This window comes from Colletotrichum paranaense, assembly GCF_030867605.1.
Source record: "Colletotrichum paranaense strain IMI 384185 chromosome Unknown Scaffold_20.1, whole genome shotgun sequence".
Lineage (NCBI taxonomy): Eukaryota > Fungi > Ascomycota > Sordariomycetes > Glomerellales > Glomerellaceae > Colletotrichum > Colletotrichum paranaense.
In genome coordinates, this window is record NW_026848978.1 from 551,367 (window position 1) to 563,646 (window position 12,280).

General features: G+C 55.7%; 6 protein-coding genes across 6 annotated transcripts; 1 reads left to right on the forward strand and 5 right to left on the reverse strand.

Annotated features, from left to right (window-relative positions):
- Positions 1-553: 553 nt before the first annotated feature.
- Positions 554-1,780, reverse strand: CPAR01_15704 (phytanoyl-CoA dioxygenase; the record flags this gene model as incomplete). The annotated part of the gene is made up of 2 exons (XM_060499952.1): positions 554-1,287; positions 1,351-1,780. 2 exons carry the CDS (start codon positions 1,778-1,780, stop codon positions 554-556), a joined length of 1,164 nt encoding a protein of 387 aa, XP_060341528.1.
- Positions 1,781-2,070: 290 nt separating this feature from the next.
- CPAR01_15705 (uncharacterized protein) lies at positions 2,071-3,831 on the reverse strand (the record flags this gene model as incomplete). Its single annotated transcript, XM_060499953.1, has 6 exons — positions 2,071-2,228; positions 2,311-2,529; positions 2,583-3,014; positions 3,102-3,508; positions 3,557-3,680; positions 3,744-3,831. The coding sequence occupies 6 exons, from the start codon at positions 3,829-3,831 to the stop codon at positions 2,071-2,073; spliced, it is 1,428 nt and encodes a 475-aa protein (XP_060341529.1).
- A 783-nt stretch (positions 3,832-4,614) lies between these two features.
- Positions 4,615-5,124, forward strand: CPAR01_15706 (uncharacterized protein; the record flags this gene model as incomplete). The annotated part of the gene is made up of 1 exon (XM_060499954.1): positions 4,615-5,124. One exon carries the CDS (start codon positions 4,615-4,617, stop codon positions 5,122-5,124), a length of 510 nt encoding a protein of 169 aa, XP_060341530.1.
- Positions 5,125-5,460: 336 nt separating this feature from the next.
- Positions 5,461-6,405, reverse strand: CPAR01_15707 (uncharacterized protein; the record flags this gene model as incomplete). Its single annotated transcript, XM_060499955.1, has 1 exon — positions 5,461-6,405. The coding sequence occupies one exon, from the start codon at positions 6,403-6,405 to the stop codon at positions 5,461-5,463; it is 945 nt and encodes a 314-aa protein (XP_060341531.1).
- An 850-nt stretch (positions 6,406-7,255) lies between these two features.
- On the reverse strand, positions 7,256-8,401 carry CPAR01_15708 (uncharacterized protein; the record flags this gene model as incomplete). The annotated part of the gene is made up of 1 exon (XM_060499956.1): positions 7,256-8,401. One exon carries the CDS (start codon positions 8,399-8,401, stop codon positions 7,256-7,258), a length of 1,146 nt encoding a protein of 381 aa, XP_060341532.1.
- A 2,419-nt stretch (positions 8,402-10,820) lies between these two features.
- CPAR01_15709 (short-chain dehydrogenase) lies at positions 10,821-11,859 on the reverse strand (the record flags this gene model as incomplete). Its single annotated transcript, XM_060499957.1, has 3 exons — positions 10,821-11,277; positions 11,334-11,664; positions 11,736-11,859. The coding sequence occupies 3 exons, from the start codon at positions 11,857-11,859 to the stop codon at positions 10,821-10,823; spliced, it is 912 nt and encodes a 303-aa protein (XP_060341533.1).
- Positions 11,860-12,280: the final 421 nt, after the last annotated feature.

The following is a 12,280-nucleotide window of genomic DNA, read 5'->3' on the forward strand; positions in this document are numbered from 1 at the left end:
TCATTTTTTCCTTTTTCCCATCTTTTCGGCGTGGAAAAGCCAGCTCGGTCTCCTTCGTTATCGGCCACGGAGAATTCGCCGAGGAGAGGATTACTATACCATGTTTTCTTTGTTCTGCTCTGCTCTCACGCCCTTCGCAATACCTCACTCATACACCAGTGGCTTGCCTAGTTGAGTTGTGTGGTGGTGAGAGACATGTATTTGAGGGCTTTCTTCCCTTGCGTTTTTCTAATTATCATGATGCCATTGCTAGTCAGAATGGGTACCTCTCAAGCGGAGGTCGGAACTGAGCGGAAAAGGGGGAAAAGCGTGGGACCGATACCACAATCCGTGGTTGTCAGTAGCTTCCAGTTAGCAATCAAATGAATCGTCTAAACGTGTGGAATGTGTGGATATTTGGTTGGTGTTTACATCAGTGGCAAGACCCACACTGCGGAGTTGGCAATATGCCATCTTTGTTCAAGGTCCCCAATGCAAAATGCAATATCTTTGATTAGTTGAAACCGTTTAGTCTGTTCCAAAGTCACCATCATACGCAATCTACTCTCGTTACTCACTCTTCCTGATTAAAATCGTAGCTATTCCCAAACCCCCTCCCCAGATACGTCCTCAAAGCCTCCTCCCTCGTCGTCCAATCCACAGGTATCTCCAAATCATCCCTCCCCGTCGCCTCCCCGTCCCCCTCCAGCAAAGGCCTCACGTCTTCCGCAAACTGCAACCGCATCGGGTTCCGGTACCACCCAGCGAAATGAATCATGGCCAGCATGACGCGCACGTCGGGCGTGGCATTCGGCATCCCCGCATGCCACAGCCGCAGGTCGCGGATGACGATGCTCCCCTTTTCCACCGTCGGCTGCGAGGGCGGGCGGACGGCGCGACGGAGGTCGAGGAGTTGGGGGTTGATGCGGCCGCTTGCGCGGGTGCCGTGGGTGCCTTGCTGGGCTGCTATGCCGGAGGGGATTATGGTGCCGGTGTAGCTTGAGGACGGTGTTGTTGTTGTGGTGGTGGATGAGGATGAGGGTGAAGATGGAGAGGCGGGCAGGAGATAGGGAGCGTGGGTGCCGAGCCAGAGCTCCGTTGAGCCGTTGGAGGGTGTCATTTTCACGAGGGGAATGTTGATTACGAGGGCGAAGGGGTGGGATGGGTGGGCGAAATCTGCGTCGGAGTGGACTGGCTGGCGTTGTGGTTTGGAGTCTGGTGAGGGCGGCATGGCCGAGTTTGCGGAGCAAAAGGTCCATTTTGGGCGCGGGCCTAGGAGGGAGGAGGTTATTTGCGTTGCTATGGCGTCTGTTGTTTCGGTTGTGAGTTTGTTTGTATAGAGATACGAGGAGGATGTGGAATGAACTCAACTTGTGAAGATGGACTTGTGAAAGTACTCGGCCACGGGAGGCGGATCTTGTTGCAAGTTGCCCAGGTTATAGTTGAAGGGCCCCTTGTCGCCGAGGGACCGGAGGTAGAGCGCGTCTTGGACCATTTTGGTGTTGAGGGCGTCGAGGTCTGCGTGCGGGACGACGTCGGAGACGACGACGAGGCCGTCTCTGTGGAGGTAGCGGACGGCGAGTTCGAGGTTGCGCGGGGAGAGGCGAGCACTAGCAAGTTCAGAATGTGAGGGGTGTATTGTTGCTGGTGTTGATGGGAGGGTTTTGTGGTCGTGAGTGTTTGTTGTAAGTGAGGCCATTGTTCGACTGGTGATAGGGAAGCGTAGACGAGAGGGGGCATTTGAGGTCAAGAAAGGGAGGCGTGAACGGAGGAGCATCGTTGGGGAGGAGATCATTTTCATGGCTTGAGAAGGATATTCATGGGTAGACGGATACGTTTAGTGAAATTGATGGGAAATTCCAGAGATTTCTTATGCATTTATATCTCGAAGGGAGGAGGCTTAAGAAGAGGTTCTCTACCCCAATGCCGAGCTCGGGTTTGGATGACAAAACGTGCATGCCCCATCCACCCCGGACCACCTAGCTACTAGGTTTCCCCAGATTCCCCCAAATCCGAGCTCGGGGTACGCTAGCCCACACCCCTCTACACAGCAAGCTACGACTGACCATTCTTCGATTAATATCCGCCTCCTCATTCGTTGTCTGCTTGTTCCGGTGGCGGCGGATTCCTCCACTCCGCCTCCAGCTCCGAGACGAGTCTCTGGACGGGCCAGCCGATTGTTCGCTTACACGCCAAGAGGCGGCGGATCAGCTCCTGTCGCGAGGCTTCTCTTCTGATGAATCGTGCGCCTGTCGAAGTCTTTTCAGTTGTTGGTTTAAAAAATGCAGCAGGAAGTGTTGTCAAATGAAAGGATGGATGTAAGAGGCTTACAGAATGCAATGGGGCCAAAGGCATTGACTTGAACCGAGGGCGTGTTGGCGGTGAAGGCCACGCCGCAGACATCGAGGGCGAGGTGCTCGAGGATATCGTCTTTTGTGTCTTGACGGCCGTTTCGACCGTCTAGTGTGTTTTGAAGACTTGATAATTGTTGCGGGCTTGCGTGGATACAGAGTATCGTAGTGGCGACAAGCTGATAGTGAAGGGCCGCCGCTAGATTCTTATTCAGTCACAAGACAAGGGTGTTCTAAGATATAAAGGCCTACCATGATGATCTCTGAGCAGCCAAATGGATGGCAAGGCGAGGCCCAGACCGCGTTCAACCGTGGAAAAGGGTTCAAACCGTGACGGAAGACTTTTACGCCATTCACGTAACAGATGAGAAAGGCTAGACCACGACTCCTCCGTGACAGAACTCGAGCCCTTGAAGCATGTATTGATGATGCGGCCGAGAATGAGAGTAACGGCACTAAGGTAGTCCTGATCGGTTCTTGAATCAGACGCCGGTAGGGCTAGGGGCACCTGAGCAAGGTCTATCTTGAGCGGGCATCTGCGGAATAAGCTAAAGGTGATGTCCTCACGAAGATAGTTCCAGAAGCCTGCTGCTCGAAGGCTAGACCCAAAGGCGTCAGTTTGAGGGGTATGATAGGCTGCCAGTGAATATGCTCCCTGGAGGTGCCTGTTTGGGTCTACCTCTTCTGCTTTGGTGTCAGTTTATGCAATACCCATGCCAAAGTGTCTACAGGGTGCGTAAAAGTAGTGACCGGAAGACGACAGGATCTCACCACTCAAAATCTCATACGACCGCAAGAGCCAAACAGAAGCTAGCGCAAGCCCCTGCGTTCGCTCATCATTGTCGTACACCTCCGCTGCCATGTTAATCAGCAAACGAATGCAGTGCCCGTGGTAGAACTCCGCCGCCGCCCTGGCGGACGGTACAGTCGTTCTGCTTGTGTGGACCGCGGACAGTGCCAAGATGGCGGCGAAGGGCAGCGGGCTATCGAGGGCGGCCTCGGGAAGGCTTGTGCCAAAGGTAAGGAACGCATCGCTGAGGTCGTACCACGGTGCGATGTCGGCGATGTAGTGGAAAAAGTAGCGTGCTATGGACGGGTTCTGGAGGGCTTTGCGGGGGTTGGATGGTGATGGGAAAGGAGTTTGCGGTTCGTCTGCTTTAAGGGATGTATGTGAGCGGCTACAACGTGTGCAGGATCAAGAACAGTGAGGTACGCATAGAAGATACTCACCAGCAGAGTCGGGCTCTTCTGCATCCTGCTGGCTCTTTTTGAGTTGTGGGAGCGGGGTGGTGCGGTCACAGTATCGCTGAGCCTTGCGGCAACGTTGGCACGCTGGCAGGGCCTCGTCGCCTGAGTAATCTCGTATTGGTCAAAGGAGCTCTTTCCATGGTGTCATGGTGGATATTTGCTTACATTTGACCTTACGGACGCGGCAGGTGTTGCTGGTGGCACTTGTCAGCACGAAGACCGGTCTGTGGGCGATACTAGTTCTGATTCTCATCTTTACCATGCTGCGTTGATGTCAGAAATCCGTTCAAGACGCACGTTTGATGTGCGCCACTGCGTCAAGAGGGTGTCTCACCTGCCTGGTTCAGAATACGAGGCATCGCCTTCAGCCCAATTCCTCCGGTCTACCAAAATGGAAAGAAGGTTAGAAACCCAGAAAAAGGCAGTAATCAGACTCAATGGACACCTGCTTACTTTGGCTCAGGTCGTGTGAAGGTCACTGCAGCGCTATGACACAAGTGAGCGTCGCCTGAGACGTACGCGCCGACAAAATCGCAATGTGGGAAATAGTGTCAAAGGACGAACTGTCGTCTTTGGGCGAAAAACTCCAATTCCCCGTCTCCATGACAGGACGGCCGGTACCCCGCGCTCGGAGCGGACGGGAGAGTGGGGCGCCGGCGGCGATCCCGTCTCACCCCGGATCGCCGGCAGCCACGTCCCTAAGCACTAGAATCGCCAAGCCCCAAAGATCAGCGCAGCGCTAAAGAGGCACTGCTCTAGCGAGCGGCTTATGACATAAATTCACGGAAATAGAACGTCTTGAAGGATCCGAGGTGAAGAGTGTCATGAGGCAGGGACTAGTTTAGTACCGCCACGATGAGAAACGTTGCATCAAGAATGCTGAACTATGATCCGAGTTCAACTCACATATAAGCCCAATGAAATTGCCGTGATGGAGGCTCTCAATCAGATTCAGACTCACATACGAGACCAACCAACTATCTTATAAAACATTATCAACCACAACTTTCCTCTTCTCACTCAACAACTTAACAAAATGTTCGCCCAGACACTCATTCAGACAACCCTCCTCGCCGCAGTGGCAACGGCAGCCAGTCTTCCCGTCAGACAAACCACAACCACCTTCCGCCTCGCCGCAAACGTAACTAACTTCGACCTCACGCCCTCCATCCAGGGCCAAGAGCTCACCTACATCTCAACAGCAGACTGCACAGCCAACGTCGTCTTCGGACCAGCCGGCCAGGGCGCCGAGTTCTACGCCACTGAAAACACGGTCAACGTCGCCCACCTCTCGGTTGATGACTCTTCCCCTTCGGCCGGGTTGATCGTCACACCCGGCGGAACGGCGACGGTGCCAAGCTTGAACACCGTCCAGCTGCAGTGCGGGGCTGGAACGTCTGGCGTCGGAGTCGTCGATGGCAGTCTGCAGTTTGAGGACGGATTCTGGATGGCATGTCCTAGAAACGACAGCGTTGTGCTGAGCTTCAAGAAGGCTGGGCAGAGGACACTTCTTGGGTGTGCTGATGTTCAGCTTCTCAGCATCTAGGAAGAACTCTAAACACCTAGAGAAGGGCCGACTGCTTTATTTCACGGGTGATACGTGGCGGATATGGTGAATAATATAGAGTTTGGGTGATACCTGGATGATCTGCATCATATTGGTAAATAGACGGGTTGCATGGAAATTAGGGCAAGGCATGAGGGGTATATGATAACAGCATAGGTAATCTTTTGGTCGTTAGAATTTGGTATTCTTGAATTCGATTTGCATACCCAAATGCCTTCAAGCTCACTTCACCCTGCTGTCCAGAACCATTCAGTCTATCTGTAATAGTCCAACATCTGATATACTAATCCATTCCTCAGCCTGCTTGTAATCACCTTATTTGGTGCACAGCTCCACAAACTCCGCAATCTCCTTGTTAAACCTCTCAGGCTGCTCATAAAACAACCAATGTCCAGCCTCAAAGACAGACGACTTCGCCAAACCTGGCCGGCCCTTCTCCACCCTCCTGACCGTCTCAAGCATCCCCTCAAGCGGGAAGCACCCAGACTTCCGCCCCGCCATCACCAACGTCGGCACGCTAATCATCTCAATCGCCTCGCGGTGGTCGTACCGCGTATGATCAGCCAACAACCTCGCAAGCCACGCCTGATCGCACAACGCACTAATCCCCGTGAAGAACTCCTCATCCTTCTTCCTCACCTCGGCAGAAACATCGTCCGTCGCCGGGTCAGGCTTCGCGCGGTACCCAAGACACCCGTCCACGAGACCAACATGCGCCGCCGCCGACTCCTCCATCCAGAACTTCTGCGCGCCGAGCATGCTCTTCTCGTCGTAGCAGCCCGTGTGCGCCAAGCTCTCGTCCCACCCGTCAAACGTGGACCGATCCTGCAGCGGCGCCTGGTCGACGAACACGAACCCCGCGAAATCCGCGCACCCGAAGAGCTCGACGTACGTCCAGAGCACCGCGGCGCCGATGGAGCAGCCGACGGGCACGATCTTGAGGTCGGGCGAGGCGGCGGCGCGCCGTAGGTGGTGGATTAGGTCGCGGAGGTCGGCGGCCAGGCGGGCGACGTGGTAGCCGCCCTTTGTGCGGTCCGATTTGCCGTGGCCGCGCATGTCGGGCGCGACGACCCAAGTGTCCTTGGAGGCGAGGGCATCGGAGTTGCGGTAGAAGTATTCTGAAGAGCCGCTGAAGCCGTGCATGAGGAGGATGCAGCGGGTTGCGGAGCTGGCGCCGGTGAGGGGCAGAGAGGACTGAAAGGCGAGCTTGCAGCCGTCGTTTGCGCCGCAGTGGGCGTAGTGCATGCTGGAAGTCGCCATTTTCGGTGAGAGTAATGTGAGATTTTGTGAGACAATTTGAGAGTGAATGAGATATTTTCCCTCCTCGTCAGAAATAGTCGTTGGTGGTGAATTTGTTTTAAGGGGTCATATTAATTGTTCTGGATTGATAGAACGGCGGGGACGTCATGGCGGGGGGATGTTTTCTGTTGGTGGGGCCGGTGCGGGGGTTAATCGGCGGCCCGTGATAGCGGTGGCGATCCCCGTCCCCGCTGCCGATAGCGCCGAAGTCTGATTTTATTTGAACAGTCCTCTTCCTCAGGCTTATTGGACTTCCTCACACTTTAGGAATATATAATTACAAACTGCTTCTGAATTTCACATTTCACATTTCCTTTCTCTTGCATTTTCACTGGCGATGTACGGTCGTGAGACTAGTACTTGGTCAATAATTATTTACTTGAGACATCAGAAGTTCCACTCGCAGCCATTTCCTTTGGTTTTAATCTCCTAGAGAAACGTCTCAGCCCAGCCCATAAGATGATCCAAACTTGTGCCGCTGCTGCTGCCATTTCACCAATATAGGAAAACAAGTTGATTTATGTACGAATGTAATATGTATTTCAGAATTTTCGTTTACTATTCCTGAACCAAACACAAACAGCCCCTGGTCGTCGGTATGAAGCTTTTTTCCCACCAGAAAAGAACTTTGTACAACTTTCGCACAACACTCATGTACACAACTCTTTTCCTCCTATATACCAACACACACACATCTCGCCGTCGAATCCAGGGGAGGGCCGGTTCTAGAAGCCTAGAAACCGTCTCCCCTCATCTTAGGTAGCCCAAGCTCTAAGCTTCATCACCAACAAATGTCAGCGTGCTTTTTTTTTCAAGCAGACGGGGTAGAGGTGGGCGGGGCACCCGGGGGAGCACCGGTAGGAAAGGTACCATTGGGAGGAGGGCCACCGGGGCCGTCGCCGCCGCTGCTCTGGTCGACGCCGCCGCCCTCGTAGTAGTGCGCCGCGGCGCGGACCTCGTCGCTGTAGTCGGCCGTGGTGTCGATGCCGATGGTGATCCACATGAGGAGGCCGTCGTTGAGGTCCTCGCCGAGGCGGACGTACTTGAGGAAGGGGTCGTAGGCGGCGGTGGCCTCGCCGGCGGCGATGCCGTCCTGGAGGTTGGTCGTGAGGGTCTGGGTGTTGCTGGTGTAGGGGGCCAGGGTCTCGACCTCGGAGATGAGGTCCTGGTCGAAGAAGAGCTGGCCAATGTTGCGGGCGGTGCCGCCCTCGAAGGTGCCGTTGGGGAGGATGGTGGCGCCGTCGGTGGACATGATGTGGATGTGGGTGGCGCGGCCGGTGTAGTGGCCCGGGAAGACATAGTCGAACTGGACGACGCCGTCCGAGTCGGACTTCTGGACGCCGCGGCCGTGGGTGGTGTTGAGGCCGCCTTGGCCCCGGGCGGAGACGCCCGAGTAGACGCCGGTGGCGTTGCAGGCCCAGGCGTCAATGATTTGCTCGGGGACGGCGGTGCAGTCGTTGATGTCGACGAACTGAATGTCGAGGTGGACGGGGACGCCGGCCTGGCCGTCGGTGGTGTCGACGCGGATGAGCTCGCCCTCGACGTAGTAAGGGCCGATGGTGGTCAAGGGAACGAGAGCGCAGGTGGCGTTGGAACCAAAGATGTCCTCGAGAGGGGTGTCGAGGTTGTAGGCCTCGGTGGACTCGTGGTCGACGGCGGCCCACTTGACGAGGTCGGCCTGGGTGCGTTTCTGGTGCATCTTCTGATCGGTGAGGCCACGCTTCTCGCGGAGCATCTGGGCCATGTTGGCGCGGCGCTCGAGGGCGCGCTGCTTGAGGGCCAGGGCGGCAGGGGAGTTGGAGCAGGCGTCCAGGGCGCGCTTGCCGTGGACGGTGACGACGTCGCGGAGGGCGATCTCTGCGGCAATCTCGTCGGTCGTGTGGCTGCCATGGGCTGCGACTGTCCCAATGAAGGGAGAGAGGGCCAGGGCCGCGGCGAGGGCGGAGCGGAGCGCCATGGTGATGAATCTCTGGATATTCAAGGACGAGACGACGAGGGGTTGCTATCGAGTGAAGCAGACCACAGAAGTGTCAAGAGCAAGCTGGAAGAAGAGAAGGACTGATGGAGGTGAAGAGCCTGGTGAGAAGAAGGAGAGATATTTCGTCTTTCTGGCAGGAATCTTGACCTCCTCTTATATCATTCATCTTCTTGGCGTTTCCATGATCCATCTTGTTTCCTCCTTCCTGATCCTGATGATCCCGTTAACGTCAACATCTTGGCATTGTCACGGCATTGCAACATACCCTACTCTCTCTGCTCCCCTTCATCTGGTCTCGAACAGCAGAGCTAACCCACCGGCCAACACCGTATCCCGGCACGACAAGTCGAGCACGGAGCACGCAAAAGCAACTACATTCCGTACCAAGTAAAGACTCTCGTCTCTCTCTCTCTCTCTCTCTCTCTCTCCGTTTCGTTGGCGTTCCCCACACTCCCGCGCGCGGGCGCCTGGCGAGACATCGTCGTCACCTTCCCTCCCAGAGTCGTTTCGACCGGCGTATGAGGGGCGTGACAATGTCGTTCGGAGCCACTGTATGGTTTAGCCTCAAGCAAGGTACTCTGTAGTTGGGGGATGTAGTTTGGGATCGAGTTGGTTCCTACTGCTCCTCCTTCCCGGAGCGTTTACAAGGATACTACATAGTACCTTATCTGGAAACCTGGTCGTCCGCCACTCCGCGCGCACCGCGGAGCCAGGGGATTTACACTACTGTGTAAGGTTAATAGAGACCAGAGAGTGGCGGCTTTTCTGCGAGTGACGGGTTAGGAAGCGCGAACGGCCGATGGTCGCAAGGGTCGGGGGGTTATTCGGACGTCCAAGACATGCGTCATCCAATCAAGGCAGAGGCAATTCCAATTGCATTGCGTTGGGTCATTTGGCAAAAACACAAAAAATGTGACGGTCCTGGTTCTCTTCTCCCGTTCCGCAATGTGAGTGTGTGGTTCAATTGTCAAGGTACGGTGGTACGGGGATCGGGGTGTGAGTGGGGTCCTTTGGGAAACCCCCGGGGAGCGGCGGTTTGGGATGGCGTATCCGGAATGTGGGCAACGGCCGGGAAGTGGTTACGTGGCTCGGCCGAAAACTCCTAGGGCCACAAACAAAAGAACAGTGACAGTCCCTTCTCGACTCCTGCAGATGGAACCAAACCACGAACAGGAGGATACGTTTGGATCAAGGAGGAAGGAGGATAGTGCTCCCTTTTTCCCCATGACGCGGCCCGACACTCTGCCAAGAGATCTCTTGACCAAAGGCGTACAGACGTGCCTGGAGATCCAATTTGGGTGGGTTTCATCTTTCGGAGCTTTGAGGAGGTAAGGCAAAGTCCAGGAATCCAGCGACTCCAGCCTGACCAAGCATACTGCAGTATTAAACGACTACTTCGGAATGGTTGCGATTCCCGGTAGTTATGGTTGTGGAGCCGGCCGTCGATGAGCCTCCGGTGGCATGCAGAAAGCATCCGCACCTCAAAGCCACTTATGCTTGAATGTTGTCCGCCCCCCTAGCACCAACCCTTGAAAAGTGGGATTTGCAATCAATGGCGGCCGCGTCATGGGCGAATGAGAACGGCAGTGAATGTAATGAGCGACGTTGTATGGCGATGCGGAGACGGCAGCTAGTTCTCCTGGCCTGCCTACCTTGGGCCTTAGGTGAATATGGTGGATAATACCCGTAGTCTAGATGTACAGTAGTCTGTAATCTGTATGGCTTGCGTGATCGTGATATGGATTCCGTCCGGCCTATCCACAAAAGAGGAATCCGGAAGATGGGCATCGAGGATGGAAAGTGGTAATGGCGTCCGAACCCGTTCAAGCTTATTGGAGATCCCTATCAACGATTCAATGCTCCCCGTTGATCGAAGAGGAGTCAATGCGACTCTGCTCCCCCCTTCCTTCTCCAGTTCGAACTCTGGACGTGCTTCCAGGCCCAATGACTTCACAGGAGCGGCGAGCTTCCTTCACCGAAAGTCCACCTTGGAGGATCTAGAGCTCTGAAAGAACCTGGGAACTCGCCCACATTACTTTAACCTCCTTCCAATCTGTGCGGCCGGCCCCAGAAGCCGGCCAGAGATAACCTCGGCCGCCCACCATCTCTGTCCACCTTTCGCCCACCTTTTGACCCCCTCCAAGGCCCAGCCCCCTCTTGGATCGCCTGTTCCTCGACGTGCTTCACATGTCTAAGCAGGCACGATTCCTTCAAACTTGCCCTCGGGAGAAATGATGTATTCAAACAAGTGCCTGTCGCCCACATCGGTAAGTAAGTACACATCCCGAAGAAAAAAAACTTGGCAAAAGACACAAAAGAATTTTGTTGACCACTACGCAGTTCGGCCAACGCCGCTCTCCCTCTCTGTCTCTCTCTCTCCCTCTCTCTCACTCACACATCACGCAAGCTTCCCAACTACGTACGGATGTCCCGCGCTCAACCCGCCATCGACAGCCCACGCCTGCCCGTTGACGTAGCTGCTCTCGTCGCTGCCCAAGAACAGCGCCACCCGCGCAATCTCGTCGGCGTGCCCGCCGCGCTTCATCGGGTTGATCTGCCCGATCCGACCCGTCGTGCCGCGGGCGCGCGCCTGGTCCCACATCTGCGACGTCATGCCCGTCTCGATGAGGCCCGGGCAGATGGCGTTGACGCGGACGTTCGTGCCGGCCGCCTGGTACGCGCACGTCTGCGCGACGGAGATGACGGCCGCTTTGGCCGCCGAGTATGGCGTCGTGCCGGCGTTGGAGCGGATGCCGGCTACGGAGGCGGTGAGGATGACGCTGCCGCCCGGGGTGGGCTTGTCTGCCGAGGTCTTGCGCATGGCGGGGGCGGAGTGCTTGGCGGCAAGGAAGACGCTGTTGTTGTTTTTTTGTTAGCACAAGAGGTGTCAGAGGCAAGTAAGTACACTTACCTCAACGTATTCGTCCGCAGGTTCTGCATAAAGTCATCCGACGAGATATCGGTAAACAGGTTATGAGGTCCGGTAATACCGGCATTGGCGAAGAAGATATCCAGTCTGCCGTACGTTGTCATGGCGTGGGCAACGACCTCCTTGACGGCGCTCTCCTCGGCAGCGTCGAATTGGCGGGTGTGGACCTCGACCTTGGGGTACAGCTTATTGAGCTCCTTCTTGTGAGAGGCGAGGTTGTCGTCGGCGTAATCGCAAATGTAGATGGCGCGGGCGCCGTTCTCGGCGAATTGATGTGCTGACGCGCGACCGATACCCATGAGAGAGTTTGCGCCTGGGGTTCGATTGTCAGTCTGTCTACTGCTGCCACCGCCGCCGCTGCTGCGTGACGTGCGTTCGACTAACCTGTAATAATCACGACCTTGCCAGGTACCCGAGGCGCCGCAGACGGCCCGGCAATCTTGACAGGAGGAGGGGCATCGAGCTGCTTGCCCAGAGCCTGAAGCCGTTCCGACGCCTTGTCCGACATGGTGGTGGTGGTGCTGATGGTGATGATGGGGTTTCGATTGATGGATAAATGAGGTCAATTCGGCCAGGAAAGAACTAATTTACACGAAAGAAGACGGGGAAACAAGGCGGGCAGCTTATTTGGATATGATGATTAAATGGCAATGCAAATATGCGGCGCAGGCTGTACAGATATCTCAAAGATTGATTCAAAATGCGGAGGAACAGGACGAGCAAGGAGCGGGAGGAGGAGAAATGACGATGCGGAGGCCGAGGGAGCTCTAGCTTGAATTGGGGACCGAACCGAGGCTCACCGGGGAATTCGAAAGCTCCCCCCAGCTGCCCAGCTGGAACAACGTACCCCGCCAAATTGGTGCCGCTGCCGATGGGGTCTTTTACCCCAGATGTTAGTGGAGGACACAATCCCCGGCCCGGCTCTAGAC